At 38.3% G+C, this 24,152-nt stretch overlaps 5 protein-coding genes across 14 annotated transcripts; 2 read left to right on the forward strand and 3 right to left on the reverse strand.

Moving 5' to 3' along the window:
• Positions 1 to 818: 818 nt before the first annotated feature.
• On the reverse strand, positions 819 to 5,069 carry LOC111809862 (uncharacterized). 9 transcript variants are annotated; one of them, XR_015411671.1, is made up of 9 exons: positions 4,693 to 5,068; positions 4,239 to 4,486; positions 3,932 to 4,087; positions 3,663 to 3,819; positions 3,096 to 3,187; positions 2,944 to 2,979; positions 1,554 to 2,328; positions 1,380 to 1,478; positions 821 to 1,201 (listed from the first exon to the last, which is right to left on the reverse strand). XR_015411671.1 is itself a non-coding variant. In XM_023696323.2 (9 exons), the coding sequence occupies exons 2-8, from the start codon at positions 4,766 to 4,768 to the stop codon at positions 1,570 to 1,572; spliced, it is 1,524 nt and encodes a 507-aa protein (XP_023552091.2). In that variant the 5' UTR covers positions 4,769 to 4,788; positions 4,891 to 5,068; the 3' UTR covers positions 825 to 1,478; positions 1,554 to 1,569. The 9 variants fall into 9 exon arrangements, 5 of the variants coding, with proteins under 5 accessions (XP_086973495.1, XP_023552091.2, XP_023552089.2 ...); XR_015411669.1 differs by having other exon boundaries at positions 824 to 1,307; XM_023696323.2 differs by having other exon boundaries at positions 825 to 1,478; positions 4,693 to 4,788; positions 4,891 to 5,068.
• A 387-nt stretch (positions 5,070 to 5,456) lies between these two features.
• LOC111809860 (uncharacterized) lies at positions 5,457 to 9,951 on the reverse strand. 2 transcript variants are annotated; one of them, XM_023696318.2, is made up of 5 exons: positions 9,583 to 9,951; positions 8,148 to 9,462; positions 6,632 to 6,820; positions 6,399 to 6,550; positions 5,457 to 6,267 (listed from the first exon to the last, which is right to left on the reverse strand). In XM_023696318.2, exons 2-5 carry the CDS (start codon positions 9,430 to 9,432, stop codon positions 5,800 to 5,802), a joined length of 2,094 nt encoding a protein of 697 aa, XP_023552086.1. In that variant the 5' UTR covers positions 9,433 to 9,462; positions 9,583 to 9,951; the 3' UTR covers positions 5,457 to 5,799. The 2 variants fall into 2 exon arrangements, with proteins under 2 accessions (XP_023552086.1, XP_023552084.1); XM_023696316.2 differs by having other exon boundaries at positions 6,632 to 6,829; positions 9,583 to 9,950.
• A 417-nt stretch (positions 9,952 to 10,368) lies between these two features.
• Positions 10,369 to 15,032, reverse strand: LOC111809653 (RNase L inhibitor protein-like protein). Its single transcript, XM_087117371.1, has 10 exons — positions 14,735 to 15,032; positions 14,623 to 14,651; positions 14,478 to 14,524; positions 14,334 to 14,401; positions 13,806 to 13,844; positions 12,589 to 12,725; positions 12,277 to 12,367; positions 11,412 to 11,483; positions 11,105 to 11,217; positions 10,369 to 10,687 (listed from the first exon to the last, which is right to left on the reverse strand). The coding sequence occupies exons 1-10, from the start codon at positions 14,812 to 14,814 to the stop codon at positions 10,560 to 10,562; spliced, it is 804 nt and encodes a 267-aa protein (XP_086973497.1). The 5' UTR covers positions 14,815 to 15,032; the 3' UTR covers positions 10,369 to 10,559.
• A 309-nt stretch (positions 15,033 to 15,341) lies between these two features.
• On the forward strand, positions 15,342 to 18,254 carry LOC111809783 (DNA-directed RNA polymerases II, IV and V subunit 8B). Its single transcript, XM_087117309.1, has 6 exons — positions 15,342 to 15,414; positions 15,450 to 15,532; positions 16,192 to 16,297; positions 16,441 to 16,598; positions 17,693 to 17,787; positions 18,001 to 18,254. The coding sequence occupies exons 3-6, from the start codon at positions 16,225 to 16,227 to the stop codon at positions 18,110 to 18,112; spliced, it is 438 nt and encodes a 145-aa protein (XP_086973435.1). The 5' UTR covers positions 15,342 to 15,414; positions 15,450 to 15,532; positions 16,192 to 16,224; the 3' UTR covers positions 18,113 to 18,254.
• A 1,827-nt stretch (positions 18,255 to 20,081) lies between these two features.
• On the forward strand, positions 20,082 to 22,241 carry LOC111810411 (agamous-like MADS-box protein AGL104). The gene is made up of 11 exons (XM_023697117.2): positions 20,082 to 20,390; positions 20,467 to 20,520; positions 20,641 to 20,659; positions 20,744 to 20,805; positions 20,933 to 20,960; positions 21,071 to 21,132; positions 21,209 to 21,308; positions 21,418 to 21,471; positions 21,539 to 21,666; positions 21,738 to 21,927; positions 22,013 to 22,241. Exons 1-11 carry the CDS (start codon positions 20,206 to 20,208, stop codon positions 22,151 to 22,153), a joined length of 1,023 nt encoding a protein of 340 aa, XP_023552885.2. The 5' UTR covers positions 20,082 to 20,205; the 3' UTR covers positions 22,154 to 22,241.
• Positions 22,242 to 24,152: the final 1,911 nt, after the last annotated feature.

Here is a 24,152-nt window from a genome sequence, read left to right on the forward strand (position 1 = left end):
CCCCGTAAGTTCTAATATTGAGGACGTACGAGGCCAATGAATATGATTATTAACTTAGATACAACATTAATGTTTTAATCATTTGTATTGACTTATTACACCAACATGGATATATATTCAAAGTTTTCATACTCTTAACAGCCGCTCAATAAAAAGTCAACATACAACAACGCAAGACTGTTAGTTACACTATGGTAATCTGTTCAAATAATTTATATTTCAACATCCATACTAACACCGAGAAGAATCCCTTCAACATATTTCAACCGATCGAGCTTTAAATAGATTTAAATCGAGGCTAGTCGACCCCACCATGTGTGCTTGTCGTTCCAATATGAACAAAAGTTTGTAATACAAATGATGATGACTCACTTTCGGCACCAATACAGTGACACATTCCCAATTGGCAATTGTTAATTAAAAGATGGAGTTTTATAGTTAACAGATTAATTGTTTCATAGTAACCCTACAACAACTTGTCTCAAAAACATTTGTTGTTCACAAAGAATTTGAAGCCACACCCACCCCACCAAAAAGTTTATGAATTGTTTGGTCCCTCCACAATTCTTAAATAACACATCTCATAGTTGGATCGAGTTCGTTCGATCGTTTTCACACCTGGTTTGTTTGGTTCAAATTTGAATAGCGAGTGGATAGCTTTTATTGTTTTAAATTGATTAATCTATATTTTGTTACCTTAGATTTCATATCGTTTTCGTTGGTAGACTATTTTAAGGGTGTTAAAAAAAACTCGATTACTCGAGAAACCCGACACGATCAAGATTGAGTTGGGTTTTGTTGTGTACTGAAAATGAAGGATTTTCCTCAAATGAGTGGCTAAATTTAATTAAATGTTTGAAAATTAAAAAAAAAAAGGTTACTTTTAATTTAAAAAAAAAAAAATACGATTCACATCAATTGGATTACTCTAAAAAAATGTCTCAACTCGACTCAACCCAATCCACGAACGCAAACTGACTCACTTCTTACACCATTCGTCCCGCTTCAATCTATGCGGACCCAATAACCATGAAACTCCCTTTATACAACTTTCATGGAGGCTGCCACAACTCTACTAGCCTGCCATTGCTAGCTCCTTTACATCTTCAACGCTGAAGAACACCGACATTCGTGTGGGCGGGCTAGCTCGTTGTCTCTGTCGTCTGCTCGTTCTTATATATTGTACTGAACGATATGGAACCTATTTAAGAAACCGTAGGGCGGGCTGAGTGATCTCCCAAAAGTGTGGAGGCCTATACCAGTTACATTATTTCCATACTTTCTACATTTTCACCCACCAAGTAAGGCTGAGGGAGAGAGAGACAGTGATCTTAATGTCATTATCTCAAAATTATGCAGTAGATATTGCAAGTCCTTACCGCCACAGCTTCATATGGTTTCGATCTTGCTTCATTCACAGGCTCGTACGTTCGGAGAGCTACGAGCAACGACTAGTGTGGTGTTGTCTATGGCATGGTCTGACATTCAAAGGATAAAGTAATGTACAATAAGTCAGCTCAAGATGCTAAATTTACAGGAAGGGGGGAGGGTACCTTCAGTACAAAATTTTCACTGAGAAGGGGGAAGGTGTCCATAATACACCATCCCGGGCGGCTGAAGCGGTCGGAAACTAGGTGCTAATGGTTGCTGCGCGAAAGGGACTGGTTGTGTTTGTATCATAGGTGATGGCTGCTGAGCTAAGGGCATTGGCTGTTGCAGCATCTGCTGAGTCAAGGACACCATTGGACTAACCATACGGGGAATAGGCGGTGGTGGTACCGGAGTCGAGCTTGGAAGTCTACCATAACCATATGGGGTTAAGACGCCATTCGAGAGCTGCATATATGGCTGGGAAGGCATGTTCAGAAGCATCTGATATGGAGTTTGTGAATTGGGGGCTTGGCTTTGCATTGCCGGTTGGGGCACCATAACTGATTGATATGAATGGTTAGCTGGTGCAGGAAGGGGCTGCATAGACATGAAAACATTAGGATCTGAAACAATGGCTGATGCTTCAGGTTTTGTAATAGAATTGGCAGAGCGCACGGGGTTGGGCGTGAACGCATTCGATCCGTTATTGGTCTTTGTTAGAACAGTATTCTTTGCCTCCTCAGCTGCAAATGTGGAGAGAACCGATGTCATGATCATTTGAGACGAGCTAGAAGCTGCGAGCTTGTCAGCAACCTCTCCTGCAATGGCTGCAGCAGACTTGTTAGGACTCCGTCCAGCTTTCGCATTTGAATCGATTGTGGAACGTTTTAATAGATAACCTTCATCGTTTAACCGATTTTGCATATTTTTAGCATCCTCTGCCTGAGCCTGAGCTACCTGTCATTTTTTTAAGTTCGAAACGAAATAAGTAACGGTAAGAGAATATTCAATTATCAGCACTCATCAGATTCATACATAAATTATAGGCATCCACGGTTGAACAGCCTAGACCCACCACTAGCAGACTCTTTAGGCTTTCTCCTTTGGACTTCCCCTCAAGGTTTTTAAAACGCGTTTGTTAGGGAGAGGTTTCCAGACCCTTATAAAGAATGCTTCGTTCTCCTCTCCAACCGATGTAGGATCTCACAATCCACCCCCCCTTAGGGGCCCAACGTCCTTGCTAGCACGCTGCCTCGTGTCCACCCCTTCGAGACTCAATCTCCTCGCTTGCACATGGCCCAGTGTCTGGCACTAATACCATTTGTAACGGCCCAAGTCCATCACTAGCAGATATTGTCCTCTTTGGGCTTTCCCTCTTAAGCTTCCCCTTAAGGTTTTTAAAACACGTCTACTAGAGAGAGGTTTCCACATCCTTATAAAGAATGCTTCGTTCTCCTCCCCAACCGATGTGAGATCTCGCAAATAGTCAAACTACAAACATTCATGTTGAAGATCTATCAAACGTTAAGTACAAGCCCAAGCAAAACGAGTCTAATTCACTCAAGAACATACCTGCATCTGAGTTCGAATATTCTCTAGCTCTGATTCCTACAATTGGTTGTCCAGTTCCCCAACTTGTCAGTAGTTCATACTTCATAATGTAATACAGAAATAAAAATTTGTTCAAACTTCAAAGGACATGTTGAAATGATTGATGAAGATACCTGAACATGCAGGGCTTCTTTTAAATGAGATATAAGTGCCATCCGATTGGCTTCAACTGATTGTAGTTTCTCAATACGCTGAGGATTCTTCGCTAGTGGATAGTGATAGAAACTCAGAAACCAAATAATTTGGCAATTGCAACTAAAAGAACAAATATGAATTCCTTTCAAAACAAAGACTCGAACCCACCGCTAGCAGATATTGTCCTCTTTGGGTTTTCTCTTTTGGGCTTCCTCTCAAGGTTTTTAAAACGCGTCTGTTAGAGAGAGGTTTCCACACCCTTATAAACAATGTTTCGTTCCCCTCTCCAACCGATGTGGGATCTCACATCGATTGGAGATGGGAACGAGTGCCAGCAAGGACGCTGGGCCTCGAAAGGGGTGGATTGTGAGATCTCACATCGGTTGAGGAGGGGAACGAAGCATTCTTTATAAGAGTGTGGAAACTTCTCTCTAGCAAACGCGTTTTAAAAACCTTGAAGGGAAACCCGAAAGGGAAAATTCAAAGAGGACAATATCTGCTAGCGGTGGGTTTGGGTCGTTAATATCAAATCATTGCTGCCATACCCACGGAACAAGCAAAATCCACGTCGTTTTCCATCTTCCGTACACGTTGAACTGCAGAGTTACAGTTGGTCATCTCAGTTTCTTCATTAGAACATTCACTCAAAACCAGGTAGAATGCTGATACAATTTTTTCAGCTGCACTTCCAATAGACAGTTTCTGCAAACCAAATTAAGGATATATAATGTCAACTCAACTACGAATCAAACAAAAGTGTTGCATAACTTCTGGTGCCACACAAAACAAAGCTGAAGATAAAACGGTCGCTCACCGTTCTAATCGACCTTGAATCTCTTTTGACTATTCTGACTGATCGAGTACGTTTTTTACTGAATGCTAGAGGCGGAGGTGCCTCTTCCCCAAGTATTACATCTTTGAGACTTCGAGTTCGGGATCCAAATACCTTCCTATGTTCCCATATATCTACCTAATAATATACAACCACAAGTACTTTTTTAACAATGCTCAAGAATCTCAGACTAACAATCACAGACACCCAATAAAAAGGAGTAGCTCTCCTGATAAATTCTATTAGTAAAGCTCATAGGAAAATCTTAGAACATGGACGAAGGTCTTACCAATCTGGAAATCACATTCTTTCCATGGTTGTCAGCATGGTCAAGAACATCCTTAAGCGCTGATGGAAGAACCTTCCAGAACTCAGAAACAAATTCATTTCCCTTACGCTTGCTGTTTTGTAAGATATCATTAGCAAGATACAGAAGAGGAACTTTCTGGGCCATTTCTGAATCGTGGAATTGCTTATCCCATGTTGCAACAACCAGTTCAGCCTTGCCTCTATGAAATATACACCAATGTGATAAAGCTATAGGAGAATGGTTAAGAACACATAAATGCTTTTTGTAGCAAATTCAACATTGCTGGGTCAAGCTAACACCATCTAATTCATAGAAATGAGTACCCAAAACAATGGAAACCAAAGGCATTATCCCAACCTAAAAAGAGATGAGAAATGGCGCAACGATAAGGGAAGTATAGCATTACAGAAGAGTAAGCAAATGAAAAGGATACTTTCAATACACTGCTGCGTGCTATTGAGCTTCGACAGCTTATCAGCAAGTATTTGCTCGCTGAACACGCTATTCATTCCAGTACAGCAGCAACAAACTACACTGTCAAACTAATAATAATAATATGAACAGTAGAAATCCCTAGAGGCGCAGCAAGCAACACAAGAAAGATATCGAAACTCCAAGCAAGTATACACACCTTGAGGTGCCCAACAAAACCCAGAATCAGGGGAAGAAAACCAAATTCGACCCAGAAAAGTAGAAGCGGAACAAATCAATGGAGATGAAACTAGAACAACGCCGGTAACGTCCTCCGTGATTTATAATTTTGCTTTCCATTGTGAGATTTCCTTTCCATTTGGTTTAGACTTTAAATCCTCTTCAATATATATATAGAGGCCATTTAGGTTGGTCTAATTCCATCATGTGTGAAAAATGTGTGAAAAAGATTTACTAGTTGAACTCGAGGGTTAACCAATTTAAGGTCTAACTAGAGTTCGGTTAAAGAAAAGCAAACTTTTGAACTTTAAGCCTAAAAGTACCACATTTCAAAAATACCCAATAACCTTCGTTCATTCCTTTCCGTGGTCACGAGTTTTGAAAATAAAAAGCTAATATTGACTATTCAAATGAACCCTAATTGATTGTATTGAACAAATTGTAGAGATGTAGAAGCTCTAAGAATATGGTCTAAATATCCTTGTTAAATACAATACAACCAAGAAGCTGACACATTTAAAGAACAGTAAGAAACGAGATCCAAAGAGGTTGAAGGCATCCTGTGATACAACAAATCTAACTCATCATAGGTTCATTTGTTCCGACAGGTAAATATGATTACATAACCAAATACAGAGTAATCCATTTTTAGAAGTCAATTCTCAATATCCTAACCAATATGCAAGAAAAACCTACCCATCTGATACTCTATTTTGCCATTTTCAGCTCAACAGAGATAAATTCCTCCCTGCCAGCACTCAAGACATTCAAAAACATGCCACTCTACGCTTTTTTTTACCTTTGCAAACTCTAAACTCACTAAGGAATCCACAGGGCGGCAGTAGCAGCAGCCACAATACAACACTGAGACACCGGGCATTGTCTCGACCTACTGCTTGGTGTCTTTTCCCCTTGCTGCTGCTGCACGTTTTACCTGCACCTGTTCATCTGATAAAGGTAAATAGTAGATGCGAGGAGTAGCTTTGGTTTTCTTGAAGAGGTCATCTAATGTGACGATGGGAGTGTCGACTTTATCGGGAAGTGCAGGTGGGGGTGGGAGTGGAAGCTGCTCCCTTGCTTGAGAAAGGTTGTTTGTGGGTGGGGGTGGTGGCAATGAAGGTGACGGAGCAAAATGCTGCCTTGGTTGACGAGGTGAAGGCTCTGGTTGCATCGGTGGGGGCATAGTAGAAACCGGTGGAGCAACCGCCGCAGGTGTAGGAGTCTGTGGAGATTCCACTCGAATTTTTACTTCTTGAGGATCAACAAACTCAGCTATAAGAAGACGCCCACCATTTGGTGGCCATTGCAAGTTGTAAACAGCATCTCTAGTCTTCATGGCTTCTTCCACCGATGAGTACTGGGATCATTGACAGTAGTTTCCAAGCAACAATTAGTATGTTATGTCCATAGGAATCAAATTCCAAAACTATACACCTCCTATAAGCAGGAACAAATTAGATTCCGACAACTAGGAGCAAAGAGTCTTACAGTTACATAGCAATGCGTCTTGATGTGATCCATCCAGAAACTGGAGACACTACCAGTCTTACCCAGAAGCTCTTGCACAGCTTTGAGGGTAAATGGACGCAGAAAACGATCGATTTTTAGTGAATTTGTGGGAGGTTTTGGTGATGGTGGAACTATACAAGGCAGAAGAGAGGAAAGTGAGTCAGATGTGGCCCAGAACTTGCAATATAGTCAACTTGTCAAATTTAACTCACCAACACGTTCCTTCGATGGATCTTCACTAGCTGTGGAGTCAGATCTGGAGAAGTTGCGTTTCGGAGTAATGGACTGATGAATGTCCTTTGAATTACTAGTAGATGTATGAGCAGCGTTTTGAGGCTCTGGAATTTTGAGGTTTTCAGCATTCCACCTACACTGTCTCTTTACAGATTCATTTCCAACCACTGCTTGATCTGCCAAATAATCTCATCAGACAAAACAAAACCAAGACAATTGGTCTAAATGAGAAGAAAATCCAATGCAGAATAATGTTATTCAACCGAATCGACAATCAATAAGACTTTCACGTCTACCAATCAAACAGCACATCAAGTTCTATAAACAGAGAAACAGATTCTCATTCAGGACAAAACTTGGAATTTGCAGAAGAGCGACTAAAATTTAACATTGAACTAGACTTTAACATAGAGTGAAAAAGAGCAGGATTCCACTGAAATGGGGACAATCCATCACGAAAAACATCTTGACTGATGCCTCATGGTATGGCCAGAAAACGGTACGGAGAAAGAGATATCGGGAGAAACAGATATGGAGACAGAAACCTGTCCATTTACCTGGAAACAGAAGTAAATCCCTGAAAATTTTCAATTACCGTAGCTGGAGAAAATATTAGTTCAACTGAAAACAAGATTTCACAGAATCATGAGCCATCCATTATATTTGAAGGTCATCTTATGTCTAACGAGAAGAAATCCTTCATGAATGAGAGAGGTACAAACAAATCAAGAAGAAAAAGGAAAATGAAAAACATCGAGCAAACACGGTAAAATATAGGGGTTGACTTTAGAGCTTTACACATTTTTTTTCCAAAATCATCTTATATTCAAAACCAGAATAACTATATTGCAGAAAACTCACCAACATAACACAGTAATGACTATGCCAAAAAAAAAAATTTAACATCTACGATACTCCCGATGAACAACGAATTTCTCTCCATCATCGAACATCATTTAGCTACCAACTTCTTTCAGAAAAGCCAATGCAGAGACAGCAGCAAACTAAATATCAAGAAACTCAAAAGAGACAGATAGAGATGCACTCTCCTTATAGTTCATTTTATGACAGTGGCTGAGGTGTACTCTAAAACTGCATATATATACGCCAGAAAATGAAAATAATTACAATATTACATATTGCTAACAAAAAGGAAGAAACCAACTCAACTAATTGTTATAACATCATTAATGGAAAAATAAAAAGGGTAGCTATGATAATAGTCCATTATCCCCAACTAAAGTGACGTCCATTGTATTGCCAAGCAAAGCTTTAATTCAAAATTCCTAAACATAAACTGATTTTCATGATGAAAATTTTATGTACGACAGAAAAACTAAGATGAAAATTTGAAATTCACAAAATCAGTGAAGTTATACGCATAAATATTAATTTAGGCTGAGAAAATAACACGATTTTTATATATTTCCCTTCAGTTTGGTGCAATGGAACAGGCTTGGGGTAAGGGGAGAAGGTCAGGAAATATATCATTACCATGAAGCTTTCTTTTTTCAGCAGGCAAAGATGAAACCTCATTCTCTGTATCAAGATACTTTTTATCTGCAGTTGAACCTCGCACTGCTATGTCTGCAACCTTTTCCTCTTTGCATATAAGGCCCTCACTTTTTACATTCTTCTCTCCCATTTCTTTAGGATTATTCCCCAAAACAGTCTTATTCTCTACGGCATCTTCTATTGAATCGTCCCCAGAACTTCTATCTAAATTTAGCTTTTCAGAAAACCCCGCGTCATCATGCTTCTCATGAACCTCAGAAATCATGTCCTTAACATCATAATCTTCATTCACAATAGGCTCTATAACATCTTTGTTCTCAGGTGACTCCACAACATCACTGTTTGAAAGTGAGTGTTCAACATTCTTGTTCACAGATGGCTCTTCAACATCCATTGGATGTGATTCGCCAGCATCTGGGACAATAATGCTGGATGATGGTTCCACCATCTCCTGCTTAACATCTAGTTCTAATTTTACATGATCAGCAGATATATTTTCCTTTAGTTCAATCATTTGATTAATTGTCACAGAATCAGTAGAAATAGAATCAGTTCTTACTTGAGACCCTAAAACAGGGCTGACCTCAGATACCTGGTTGTCTGAAGCAGACGAGTCGTGCACGATATTTGCCTGCTGAGACTTCAAATTCTCATGCTCCACCTCGAGCTCCATTTTCACATCATCCAGCTGGGACTTTGAATCCTCACTATCCACCTGGGGCTTCGATTTCTCAATCTCCAACTCGACCTTCGAATTTTCGTCATCCTTGCTTTCCATATTCTGCAAACCTTCCACACCTAACGCTACTTCAGAAACCACACTTTCAGTTACCGTAATTTTAGTTTCCACAGTAGTGACATGGATAGCCGACCCCTCTTCTACCCTAGGACAACCATTGAGACTAGCCCCATCTTTAAGTTCCCCATCGTCCCCAGCTGCAGTACTGTCATTCCTGTCAACCTGAACTTCAACATCTTCTACATTCAGAATCTTTTTAGCATCTTCATTTGAGTCTTTTGCCGTAGATACATGCACTTGGTTATTGTCACTATTTGTAACTGGAGGGTCACCATCAACACCATTGGTTTCCTCCGCATTTTCTTCCCTTTCATTTCGAAGCGCTTCATCCAACCGTTTTACCAAATCTTCCTTCAGGCCTCTGATGGTTAATTTTCGTCTCTTAAGCTCCTCTTTCAACTCCGTAACCCTCCACTGATCAATGGGTCGATTGTCAAGAACTTGATATTTCGATTTCGAAGACATCCTTTTAAATTCAAAACTCAAATTTCAAACCTGAAAGAAAGGGCAAAACAAACCCAGTACCAGAGGGATAAGAATCGACGAAAAATATCAAACGACACGATAAAAGATAGAACATCAAAAAAAAAAAAAACGATCTTGAAAATGACTCACGGAAGTATTTGCTTGACGTTGCGGAGAGGAATTTTGCTTAGAGGAGGAAATGAAAGGGAAATTGTAACCCTAATTCCATAAGACAAAACCCACCATTAGAAATTAAAAAGGAAAAAGCTGAGCAAGCATTGAAGAAACCCCACAAAACTCAAAATGTAAAATAGAAGAAGAAATGACTCCCAGGTGCCGGAACAACTGCCTGAACTCGTCGCTGAAACCTGAAAACAAACGAAGACGAGAGAAGAAACAGAAATTTGAAAGAGATAAAATGGAAATGTGTTGTCTTAAACACAAATTTATCTGTTGAATCTATGGCGTAGAAGTAGAAACAGAGCGCAGAGAGGGTGGGGTGGGGGTACTTCTAGGGTTTTTTGCTTCGTCGATTAAATTTCAATATTTCGTTTACGAAAGGTCGAAAATGCCCCTCCCCCACTCCCAAATTATTATGGTCCAAATCCTAATTTATTGTCTTTTTATCATAGTCATATTAAGCCTCAATGTCATTAATTACCCTATTTTTATGTGATAATGAGCTAATATCTTTTATTAACCCTCCCGGGCAAGATTTGATCAAATTATAAGAACCCGACACCCAACTTATGAGATCAACGCAAACACGTGTTAAAGATCTTGAGCGAAAGCTCAAAGATGACAATATCTGCTAACAATAGGCTTGAGCTGTTATAGATGATAGTGAGGAGGCTGAACCCCAAAGGAGGTGGACAAGAGGCAATGTGTCAACAAGGACGTTGGAACCCGAAGGGGTGGATTGGAGAGTCTCACATCGAATGCAAATGGTCTACTTATTAGAAACGCTTGGATATAAATACAAGGAAAAAAAGATAAAAAGATTACACAACTCCAATGGAGCTAGTACTTCTATTAAGTAAAAAAGGCAAAGCAACATAGAAGAAACCTAGACTTTGTCGAAAGTGTTTGGTCTCTAGATCAAAGTTTTGTCCCTATGGTATCGAGTTTTACTCGCTTTCTTCGTCGCTGTCTTGCTGCAAGGTCAAGTGATTTAGGTTCTTCTCCAATGGTGGAAGTCCATCCTCCGAATCGTCGGAACCCTCATCGTCTTCGCTCACAGATGACTTTTCTGCACCTACAACATACAACCCGTCATTTGTTCGAGTTACACCCTAACAAGTACTAGAAAACGACTCTACTTCCAAATGAAAAGCCATTACCCTCCATTGGTTTAGCCCAAGTTGGTTTGGTTTTCTAAAATGTAGAACGACCAAAAACAGCGTGTCGGTTGTTGGCTCTTGCCTTTTGTCAATTCGGATCGTTTTTATACCGACACATATTTGAAAATCTATTCAACAAGAGTGCTACGATTGTGTCTACATAACTATTGGACGTAGATTTAGATACTTACATGTCCTTCATAACTACGAGATGCAAATGTGTATACTTGTGCCGTTTTTCTCTTCTATATCCAACGATTTCTCCACACATTTTTTTTCAAATTAAGGCGCGAAACAAACATGAGACAGATGTACTTAGTTCAAAAGAATACCTTCTAGAACACGAGGTTCCTTCGGGACTTGTCGTTGTTGTGATAACCAAGCATTCTGGACCGAAATAATATCAGCACTATTCTCGCATGCTGAGTATTGTTTTAGAAGTTCTCTGTGTGATAGGAAGAGGAATTAGCAAGCATTGACATAGAAAAAAGCTCAAATGATAGCAATTTACAAGCCTTGAACTCCACTCGTTTGTACACTTCAAGTGCTTAACAAAGTATTTCCGAGTGTTTTTAAGCACTTAGAAAGTCATTTCAAACAAGCTCTATTACGTATGCTTAGGTAATCGATAAAACATACCTATTAACGGAAAGAAAAGCATGGCCCCACTTGAACTTACCAAGCAACAAATCTGCTGTTTCCCCTTCTCCACTGTTGGTTCAGTTCAATAGAAAAAGTTAAACAAAATGGACAGAAAGCTAGCTCAATTACACCAACAGATAATCATATTTCCAGCTATGAAAAGTTCAAACATCGAGAAAGAAACGTGATAAGCAAGAGCGTTGATATTAACGAAACCATAAAGCAAACTTCTTCATAGTTATGTATGTCGGAGTGAAGTGACTGATAAAACCATTCTATAGCAATCCAAGCCCACCGCTAGCAGATATTGTCCTCTTTGGGCTTTCCCTTCTAGGCTTCCCCTCAAGGTTTTAAAACGCGTCTGCTAGAGAGAGGTTTCCACACCCTTATAAGGAATGTTTCGTTCTCCTCTTCAACCAATGTGGGATCTCACAATCCACCCCCTTGAGGGTCCAGCGTCCTCGCTGGAACAACGCCCGGTGTCGGGCTCTGATACCATTTGTAACAACTCAGACCCACGGCTAGTAAATATTGTCCTTTTGGACTTTCCCTTCTAGGCTTCCTCAAGGTTTCAAAACGCGTCTGCTAGGAAGAGGTTTCCACACCCTTATAAGGAATGTTTCGTCCATTTTCCGATCAATGTGAGATCTCACCGGCATATTGTAATAAACGATGTACAACCCCTTATAAATCTTAGATGATGAGTAGATCTACAACGAGATTTTTTTGTAAGCTGATTATTACACCAAATTTATGACAAAAGGATATACAACGACATGAGATAAGTAATTGACATAAATCTCAGAAGAATCGAGAAACCAACAGGCACACATGAGAAGAGATGACATAGAGGTCGTGTTACCATATGATTAGAGCGGCGGCTAATGCTTCCACACAAGATAACTCGCATGGTCGACCGTAATTTACTGGGTTTGCTGCTACTAGCCAAGGTACTACAATATTTGCAGAAAGTGAAAATCAGAATCAGGAGAAAAAACCATCATATAATAATTATAGTCATTGCCTAAGTCAACCAAATAGAGTCTTGCCAGGAAAATTCACTTCAATAAACTTAGTGAAATCTCCATCGTAGTTTAGAAAAACATTAAAATTCATGTAACAGTAATGTTAAGAACTACACAAAAATTTCATATTCAGAATGTAAATCTCTTACATAGGCGAGGAGCACCACAACGCAACTTCACAAATGGAACATCACCGAGACGTGCCCACGAGCAATCCACAACGGCTAAGCCTCTTTGTTTAAGAAGACTATGATCTTCTTTAGAGACACAATTCACCCCCACTGGACTGCAAAAATATTCAGATTAAAGAGGTTCAAAATACCAGCAAAAAGTTCACAAGCCTTTGAGTCAGAAATTAGTCAATACATTATGAAATGGGCAAAGGTTGTAACAGAGTAAGGGCTAAAGCAAAGTACTTAGCTAGTTCATAGACCACACATTCACTAACGAATAGCTCTACTCTAGTGAGAACACTTCCTCTGCAAGAGCTCAGAATCTCATAGCCACCTCTTACATTTTCCCCTTTTTGCTTATAAGCACTGGGCTCTTACGATGGAAGCCTTTATATGGTCCATGGTCTCCCATCCTTTCCTTTCATATATGTTTCATTCATTCATGTAACAGCCCAAGCCCACCGCTAGCAAATATTATTCGCTTTGACTCGTTACGTATCGCCGTTGGTCTCACGGTCTTAAAACGTGTCTACTAAGGAGAGGTTTCCACACCCTTATAAGGAATGCTTCGTTCCCCTCTCCAAGCAATGTGGAATCTCACAATCCACCCCCCTTGTGGACCAGCATCCTCACTGGCACACTGCCCGATGACTAACTCTGATACCATTTGTAACAGCCCAAGCCCACCTCTAGCAAATATTCTCCGCTTTGGTCCGTTACGTATCGTCGTCAACCTCACGATTTTAAAACACGTCTACTAAGGAGAGGTCTCCACACCCTTATAAGGAATACTTCATTCCCCTCTCCAACCAATGTGGGATCTCACAATTTAATCAATCAATCAACCAAGGGAGCCTTGATTCCTCCTCAGAACAAATGATTGGTCTAGAGGTCACCCCTACAAGCCAGCCAATTTGAGGAAAGGCACAACACCCTTGGTAGACACGAGTGAATATTCACTCAAAAGTATTCCATCACAAAGCCATTCAAAACAAACAGATTACTGGAAATTAGCACTAAATGTCAAAGATGACTTTACAACACCCAACAATAATAGAATAGTACCTCCATTCAGACAGCAAACAAATTCAAAGTTCCTCAACACTCAGGAAAGCAATTTCTTGTGGCAGTATTATCATATACTAACGTCTAGCTACAACTAGTACACTAGGAAGCATAATTGTTCACAGTACCTTAAGACAATGCCTCCAAACCCACTGTTAACACGCAAATCCTGCACGAATTCAATAGAAGTTAGATAATTTTTTTATATGTACAAAGAAATCGAATTAAAACCTTAAACGAGCATGAATCAGATTATTCATATAGTTTTAAACCATACAACCTCATTTGATGAAGTAACTTAGAAATAATTAAAGCAAACTGTACTTTTTTTCCTTTGTTTTTAGTATTTCATTTGGTCCCTGATTTTGCAAGTTGCAACTTTTATGATCTAAACCATCTAACATTAGATTTCCTTCAGCATTTAATCACAATACAACCTATTTTTCTATAGACTTCCATTCCTGTTTCCAAAATATCATATTCATATCAATACCAATCATCACATGCGAACATATTTTCCAAATTCCCAGCAAGATCATATAGAACTAACCCAATACATCCAACAAGACATTTTGTATAATCATTAATGAAGTGGAGAGTATGAGCAACATAGTTTAAAATATGAATATAAAAGAAAAGGAGATAATTAGGTACTTTCTTTTAACAAGCCAAATCGTGCGAGTTTGCGTCCTGTGCACCTTTTTGCATCACACTGCCCAAAATCCTGAATCAACAGCAAAACACCATCAATTTCAGATTACAACAGCTTTGTAAGCTTAAGAAAAGGGTTAATTACACACCCACATGGCAAGCTGAATTTTTGGTACTGCTAGCTCCTCTTCATTGTCTGCAACACAAAGGAACTCATCAAGCACCTAAATTCAATGCCCCTACACCATAATGGGGCTTCTATAAACACAACTAAATCACAGATAAAATAGGCACCTGGGTCGATTGGCAAACACTCGTCCTCTCTGAAAAAGCCCAAAAAGAAAGCAAATGAGCAATAACAAAGAGACGAATCAGGGGGGAAAAGGGTAAGTGTATATGTAGTTACCCAACAAATTTATGGCCTCGAGAAGATTGTCCGCGACGCGGATGATGATTTTTGAAGCGTCTAGGCTTGTTGTGACTCATTCTGAAGCAGATTAGTAAAGTGGGAATCGGGGCTTCTGGGTTCTCTTTTTCTCCGCGGCTCTAGTCAGGTATTATTACGCGGCTTCAATATTTTGTTTTCCCTCACCTTTTTTAGAATGGCTTTCCTGACTTGGTATCGCCGTCCACAGATGCGGCGGAACTAGTACACGACGGCGCCGGACGAACGCTTTCTCCAAGACACAAGGTTTTATGTTTAGTAGGCGCTCAAATGTCTAATAAATTTAAGTTTTTTATTTGATAAATTATTTTTTTATTTTTAATTTCATTTTATTCAATATATTTACAATTATCTGGATTTAAAATTTATACTTTTAATAAAATTTAAATTTAATATTTCGAAATTAATTTTTAGGTTAATATAGACTTTATTTATTAAAAAATCAATAATAAACTTACACTAAATTTAAGATTTTTAAAATTTTAATGACTAAATAAATTATCTTTTTTTTTTTCCTTAAAAAAACGGAATAAATAAATAAATTTATATTTTAAATTGTGGGCTCTGAATCTTAAAAATACAAATAAATAAAATAACTAGTAAACCCTAAACCTTTGCGTGCTCCACCTCCTCCTCCTTCGCGCCGGCTTCACCTTCCTTTTCAGTAGCTCAGTGCCGCCGACGTCTTTCCTCCGCTCGTTCCGGCGCCGCCTCCGTCATAGCTGTTTGCATTGATTGTTTACTCTCTTGTTGTTATTGGTATTTGCCCAATCTCCATCTACGTTCTATTCTCAATTGAAAAACTTAAAATTAGGAATTGTCTAATGAAAGAATGGTGCCATTGATTTTTAATGCAAGTTCGCACAATTTCTGGATACTAGTCTTGCGGCAAATTGTGAATTTTTGGACTGCCGTGTGCTCTGTCTTTTGATCTATTGATTTATTTGCGTATCTGTTAATGAAGGCTTTGATCATCTGTGTTCTTTGGTTCTCTGAAAATTGCTTAGTTTCTAGTCAACATGAATTTTCCTGTATCTCGAATAAAAAACAAAGTCGCAGATATTAGAATGTGAATAGACACAGCCACCATACACCTCTATGGCGGGTTGTTTCGATTATACTCTTTTTTTTCTTACCGTTTTTTGAGTTTCAATTTATTGTTCAATAGAATCTGGTCTTGGACAGACTTTGAAGTTCTTGTATTGGTTGTTTTTGGGGGTTTAAATTTTTGTTTAGCTCTTATGATGTTTATGATGTAATTTTGCGTTTCCGCTAAGTGAGTTTTTTGATTCCCAATTCAAAATGTTTCTCCATCCCCTCTCAATTTCTACGCTTATTCTGTGCAAATTTTAGTTGGTGATTTCTTTCACTGGCTTTTCATCCCATATTTAATATTTGTTGCATGCCCACCAACTCAGATCTGCATTTTGAAGAGTGAATTCCCCATAAACATGGCGGAGCTTCTATTTAATGATGTTTTCAAGGTCAAGTGTGTCAACCCAGATGGTAAAAAGTATGATAAAGGTACTTTCCTCATGCTTGTTACTGCTTTCTCATTCTTCAATCATAATTTTCTGGTCTTTGAACTTTCTTTGAGTCTCCTTTGTAGACTTGAAACTTCGTCACCGTCTTAAGTTTGTTGTGATTGCATAAAATTGTTCTTTTAGTTTCGAGAATCGAAGCACGGAGTGAGAAGCTTTCCATGTATATGCTGCTGGATGTAAATACAGAGATATATCCAATTGATGAAGGTGAGAAGATTCTGATGGTCTTGTCTCCCACGCTGAACTATGATGGAGCTCCTGTTACCAGCTATAGTGGCCAGGTAATTTCCACCCCCCATGTTCTATTGAATTCATTGCTGGAGCTCTTGGGTCATTCGTTTCATGTTCTTCATGTCTGTTTTGTCACAAGTAGAATGTTAGATGTATCTTCAAAGTTCTTAATAACTCCATAAGCTTTCTCTGATACTAAAAATTTGGAGAAGGATTTTCCCTAGCAGTCTAAAAAAGCCTAGAAAAAAGGGTCCCCGAACGTCCAGGCTAGTATCAATTGGTGCTGTTCTGTTAAGGCTGTGCTAGTGCTAGCCACGTCGCTTGAAAAGTAACACGAAAAGATGAATGAGCTCTTATTTAGGCGAGTTAAGACTCGTGTCCAAGGCTTGTGACACATGCCATAGATTAGTCGAGTATTGAAGATGCCTGCCTAGGTGTTCCAACTTTCCTTAAAGACACTGAAGAGTATTAGGAACCACGACCCTTCACAATGATATGATATTGTCCATTTTGAGCATAAGATCTCATGGGTTTGCTTTTGATTTCTCCAAAAGGCCTCATACTCATGGAGTCAGTGTTTTTTACTTATAAACTCATGATCAACCCTTAATTAGCCGATGGAACTCCTCTTCCAACAATCCTCAACAATCCTCAACAATCCTCCCCTCGAACAAATTACACCATAAAGCCTCACCAGAGGCCTATGAAGCCCTCAAACAGCCTCTCCTTAATCGAGGCTCAACTCCTTTTTTGGAGCCCTCGAACCAAGTACACCCTTTGTTCAACACTTGAATAACTTTTGACTACACCTTCGAGGCTTACAACTTCTTTGTTCGACATTTGAGAATTATATTGACATGGCTAAGTTAAGGGCATGGCTCTGATAATACCATGTCAGGAACCACGACCCTCAACAATGGTATGATAACATCTATTTTGAGCATAAGTTCTCATGGCTTTGCTTTTGGTTTCTCCAAAAGGTCTCATACCAATGGAGATAGTATTCCTTACTTATAAACCCATGATCAACCCTTTAATTAGCCAATGAGACTCCTCTCCCAACCATCTTCAGCAAGGGTCACTTTGACCAACCTGTTTTACTTCAGCCATCAAGATTGTGAAACATAGATGAATTTTTTTGCAGGAAGGGAAGAAATCGCTAGCAGATAAGTTTGAGTATATCATGCATGGTAAAATATACAAACTTTCAGATGAAGGCTCGGGTTCAGACTTGAAAGTGTAAGTAAACTTACTTACATTCCCTTGATTTACTGTTCCTAGCATAAGTAGCTACCTAGCAATTGTGTCGTATAAAGCGTTCACACCACTGATGGGTTAGCTGCAATGGTTGTTGTATTTACTGTTCCTAGCATAAGTAGCTACCTAGCAATCGTGTCGTATAAAGCGTTCACAACGCAGATGATTTAGCTGCAATGGTTGTTGTATTTGCAGGGAGGTTTATGCATCTTTTGGAGGACTCCAAATGCTGTTGAAGGGAGATCCCATCCACTGTGCCAAATTCAGGGTGGATCAGAACATGTTTTTGCTCCTCCGAAAACTCTAAAAATCTCTCCTACTTGCTGTTTCACTCTCATGATGGCCTTTTGTGTGATGACTCTGTCTAATTATTGATTACATTTGCAGATAATTTATGCGTTCAAAACTTTTACTAAATTGATCTTCATAGTCAATATGGCTTTACATAACACCAAGTGTTTTCTTAACGTTATGTTTAGTTTCTATTAAAAGTATTTAATGTCTTTACATTTTTTATTTTATGTTTAATAACTCTGTAAAAATTGTTTTTATTTGCTAATAGATCCTTAATAATATTAATTTTTAAAAAATTAATTTATCTAGTGTGACGGTCTTATGTTTCTATTAAGAAGAATGTCGTTACTGCATGCATAATATAACTAATATTCACTGAAAATATTCATTTAAAATATTTCATAAAGGTGTGATGGTCTTAATATTCTTTAAAATGATATTTCGTGGAACAAGAGGGGGTGGAATAGAAATGATGTGAATTTGAATAAAATAAAATCAGTTTTGATATAATCTAAGGGCTATCGAACTTGCATGAATTAATTTTGGTTCTATGACTTTCATCGACGTCATCTGCTTTATTTTAGCCTGAAAAATGGGAGTAATATGTTGTAAGTAACTCATTGTTGGTGGTGAAAAATATACTCAAAATACAATATGGTGGGGCGTATTCTTTTATAAAAAGAGTATGGCATGGTCTTAGGTTAATTTCTAGTCGGTTGGATGTGTAGTATTTCTCTAGACAATCCACTCATGCACTCATAAGCCCACTAGGTGGGCTCGTATACGCACCCCTGGGTTTGGCTCATCAGGCTAGTGCACACTCATGTTACCAAACATCAAGAACACGAGGAAGGAAAAGAGCCTGCTTAACATCATCACGAACATAAATGTCATAAGGTACGCATCCATACTAATCGTAAGGAAATATCTCAATGTCTATGGCACACAAAGGTCCCACAGCTAAAAATCATGATATAAGGTTACGAGGCAAGTCAAACCTCCATTCATTAACAACTTAAGAAACCTACGAATCATGCATTCATAATTCCTATCAAAACTTCAGTACTTAGATAGCTTACATGATATGGCCTATGGATGTTTATGCATCATAGGCTATCAATATCATAAACATAATTCTACAACATGGCATAGATACATTACAACGTAGATTATAAACATCATGCAACACAACATGGCATAACATAGCATAACACAACATAACAATAATAATCATGACACGTGTAGAGGCCATGAGTCACACATCATCATACATCACACAATTTATCCAACCAAGCGAACAATAAAACCACCTACTTGGTTGGCCTAAGCAGTCGAAGTCACTAAGTATTCCTAGAGCTAACCCAAATCTGCTTCTCAACATCCAATTCAACCTATGTAGGTCTGCAGTGTTCTCCCTCTCAATATGCTGGGAAAATCAAACGGGAGAGGCAATTATTGCAAGGTGAGGATGGCGCGTGTGTCGAAAAAGGCACGTGGGTTGGTTGAGATCCTCACAAATTCTATACATTTTTTATTTTATTCCGAGTTCATGTTCACTCCTGGCTGGACTATGACTTCTGTCCCTTCTGGAACTCCTTAGGGTTATTTTGGGGCGAGGTAAAAAAGAGAAAGACTCCTTAATTATCCTTCCCCTCCTCCGAGAATTGCTCGGGAATTCATTGATAGTGACTTTGCCAGGTTCTAGGGGTTTCCCACCGAATGAGACAGATTGAACTCAATTGTAAACTATCTCTCTACTGCGGCTCTATTATCACGTCCATTATTTACCCAATTTAAATTTTATGTCTAATAAAATCTCAGATATTAATTTGATTATACTGTAAAGATTTAAAACGCTAATAATTGTGAGGTTAAAAAAATAAATTTTAAAAAAAAAAAAAACAATAAATTAGGAGTTAATAATTGTGAGGTTAAAAACGAATGCAAAGACTTTTTCCCCAAAAAAAAGAAACAAACCATTCCACTATTCAAGGTTGGGAAATCCTCCATCGTCGTCTTCTTCGTCCTTCTTGTTCTTCTTCTTGTTCTTCATTCTCCATTTAACCCTAACCCTAACTCCACCGATTCCATTCCAATGGTTAGCCGATGGGGCGAGTGAAGCTACAGATCAAAAGAATCGAAAACAACACCAATCGCCAGGTCACCTATTCCAAACGCCGCAATGGCCTCATCAAAAAGGCATACGAACTCTCTGTTCTTTGCGATATCGATATCGCACTCATCATGTTCTCTCCTTCCAGCCGCCTCAGCCACTTCTCCGGCCGCCGCAGGTTCCTCTCTCCGCCCTCCTCCCTTCTAATTCCTCGCATTCTCTCTCCCTTTCTTAATCTCTCTCCGCCGCTGCAGAATCGAAGATGTTCTTGCTCGTTACATAAATTTGCCTGATCATGACAGAGGAAGGTTTTTTTTCCTTAATTTTTTTTTTTTTTAATTCAATTTTACTGTTTATTCTCTCCAGATTTCTCTCCCGAAATTAACGAATTCAATTTGATTTTCCTTTTCCCCAATTTTTGGTTGCAGTGTTGTTCAAAATAAAGAGGTATGAAAAATTAATATATTTGCAAAATTAAAATAAAATTAAAACAAAAACTGTTATTTAATAATTATTTAAATTCTCATGCAGTTTTTACTTGGAACACTGAATAATCTGAAGACAGAGAACGACATTGCACTTCAACTCGCCAAGTATAAATCAACCCATCTCTATTTATTTATTTATTTTCTAAAAATATTAAATTATTTAAATTTATTTATTTATTTATTTATTTATTTATTTATTTATTTATTTATTTATTTATTTGTCCTCAAACAGTCCTACATCAAGCAATTCCAATGTCGAGGTAATTATATAATTAAAGCAATATTCTCATTTTTTATTTTTATTTAAAAAATTATAATTTAGAATTTAAAATATAATAATTATTTTAATAAAATTACTTTAATTTCTTAGGAGCTTCAACAAGAGGTTGCTACGTTGAGACATGAGCTTCAACTTGCTGAACAGCAGCTTAGGTATTTTTTTTTATTATTTTTAATTGAATTTTGTAATTAAAATTAAAATAATTAAATTCCATATTTTATATTAAAGGCTATTCGAACCGGATCCTTTTTCGTTTACGTCGAATGGAGAAATAGAGTCATGTGAGAAGAATCTGCTCGACACCTTGGCACGGATCGCTCAGAGGAAGGTATAAATTCATAAAAATATAGAGATTAAACTAAAATAAAATATTATTTTAATCAAATTTCTGTCGTGTTTTTTTTTTTTTTTTTTTTTTTTTTTTTTTTTGTTTACAGAAAGATGTATTGAATAGTCATTTATCTCCGTATGATCCACCGAATGGTATTCAGGTAATTAATTAAAGTATATATATATTAATTTCTTGATAGTAAAATAACTATTTTATTTGGAAAATAGTTATATTTGGATTCACAAGATGGAATAGCGTCTTCGTTTGAAAACGATGTAGCGAATTGGCTACCGGAAAACGGGCAGAACCAGAATCAAATTTGTGTGGCAGCTGAGTCGTCTTCGATTCCTCAAAGGTAATTTTGTTAGTTATTTTCTTCGACGGATTAGATTAGGGTTTATTTATTGATTTGAATATGGTTTGCAGTGGTCAATATCCTGGTACGGTTTATGATCAAGTAACGCAAGCGGGCAACATGAATGTCGGGTCATGCAACATTGGTGGGTGCGACATGGGCAACCCGAACGACGATGGATACTCGCCATGGCATCACAACTACACGACGTCGCAGCTCCTCTCCTCATTCATACCACAAGCTTCATTCGAAACTCTCAAGGTTGTTGTTCCCTTTTACCTCTTAAATTTACCAACTTTGTGTTTAAGATGTTGTGTTAACTAGGATGAACTTTGATTAATAATAGCATGAGATTGGAGGGCCTTGCATGAACACGATGATGTCGCAGCAACAAGTTGATAGCATTTCTAATGGGAATCAAATGCCTCCAAGTGATGAAAGTGCTAATTATGATAATGGCAAGTTGCCTCAACTCAATGGGGATTGATTTAATATTATTATTATTTATTTATTTTTACGTTTCTATGTAAATATATGATGTTTACATATGTATACATTTGGTTTTTTTTTTTTTTTTTTTTTTAATGGTCGAGATTGTTTGATTATTCATGTTTTTAAGTTATTTAAAGGTCTTGTCATTGTTCTTCTTTCTTTAGGTCAAATTTGGATGGTATTCTTATTGAAACGTTTTAATTAGCATGGCTATATACCATATTAGACGAACATAATACTCCACAATGGTATGATATTGTTCAGCTCAAAGCAAAGCCATGAGAGTTTATGCTCAAAGTGGACAATATCATGGCTTTGCTTTGGGCTGAACAATATCATACCATTGTGGATAGTTGTTCGTCTAATATGATATTAGAGTCATGCCCTAAAAACTTAGTCATGTCAATAGAATCCTCAAATGTTACAACAAAAGACTCCAAAAGAAGGCTCCTCGAAGGACACTCCAAAAAGAAAAAGGAGTCTAGCCTCGGGAACTTTGTTCGAGGGAAGGTGTTGGATGAAAGTCCCACATCGGCTAATTTAGGGAATGATCATGGGTACACCATTGGTATGAGGCTTTTTGGGGAAACCCGGATGAAAGTTCCACATCGGCTAATTTAGGGAATGATCATGGGTACATAATCAAATAATACTATCTCTATGGGGAAACCCAAAAGCCCTGAGAGCTTATGCTCAAAGTGGACATAGGACTTAGGCATGTCAATAGAATCCTCAAATGTTGAACATAGGACTCCATAGGAAAGGAGTCAAGGCTCTTTGAAAGCATAGTAAAAAAATGACTTAGACTCCAAAAAGAAAAAGGAGTAGAGCGTGAGGCATACTTTGTTCGAGCGGAGGTGTTGGATGAAAGTCTCATATCCCCTAATTTAGGGAATGATCATGGGTATATAATCAAAGAATACTATCTCCATTGGGATGAGACCTTTTGGGGAAGTCCAAAGCAAAGCCATGAGAGATTATGCTCAAAGTGGTATCATACCATTGTAGAGAGTCGTTCGTCTAACATGGTATCAGAGCTATGCCCTAAAAACTTAGCCATGTCAATAGAATTCTCAAATGTTGAACAAAGGACTCCAAAAGAAAGGAGTCAAGGCTCCTCGAAAGCATAGTAGAAAATGACTAAGACGCCAAAAAGAAAAATGAGTCGAGCCTCGATTAAGGGGAGGCGTACTTTGTTCGAGGGGAGGTGTTGGATGAAAGTGTGGCTAATTTAGGGAATGATCATGATCGGTATATAATAAAAGAATACTATCTCCATTAGTATGAGGCCTTTTGGGGGAGCCTAAAGCAAAGCCATAAAGAGCTAAAGTGGACAATATCATACAATTGTGGAGAGTCGTGTTCGTCTAACATGATATTGGAGTCATGCCCTAAAAACTTAGTCATGTCAATAGAATCCTCAAAGGATGAACAAAGGACTCCAAAAGAAAAGAGTCAAGGCTCCTTGAAGACATAGTAAAAAATGACTAAGACTCCAAAAAGAAAAAGGAGTTGAGCCTCGATTAAGGAGAGGCGTACTTTGTTCGAGGGGAGATGTGGGATGAAAGTCTCACATCGGCTAATTTAGGGAATGATCATGATGGGTATATAATCAAATAATACTATCTCCGTTGATACGAAGCTTTTTGGGGAAGCCCAAAGCAAAGCCCTGAGAGCTTATGCTCAAAGTGGACAATATCATACCATTATGAAGAGTCATGTTTGTCTAACAGCTTCTTCTCGTGAGTTTTCTTGTATAGATGTCATGTGAGATCCCATATCGGTTGGAGAAGGGAACGAAACATTTCTAAACATTTCTTATAAAAGTGTAAAGCCTCTTCCCAGTGAAAACCTAGAGAGGAAGTTTAGAAGGGAAAGCCGATACAATATTTTCTAGTGATATGCTTAAATGGTTACTAACGGTATCAGAGGCAGGCATCGGGTGATGTGCACTCAGATTATGAGATCCCAAACATATTGGTAAGAAGCAAATA

The sequence above is a fragment of the Cucurbita pepo genome, chromosome 14 (genome assembly GCF_057944985.1).
Source record: "Cucurbita pepo subsp. pepo isolate OVF chromosome 14, ASM5794498v1, whole genome shotgun sequence".
Lineage (NCBI taxonomy): Eukaryota > Viridiplantae > Streptophyta > Magnoliopsida > Cucurbitales > Cucurbitaceae > Cucurbita > Cucurbita pepo.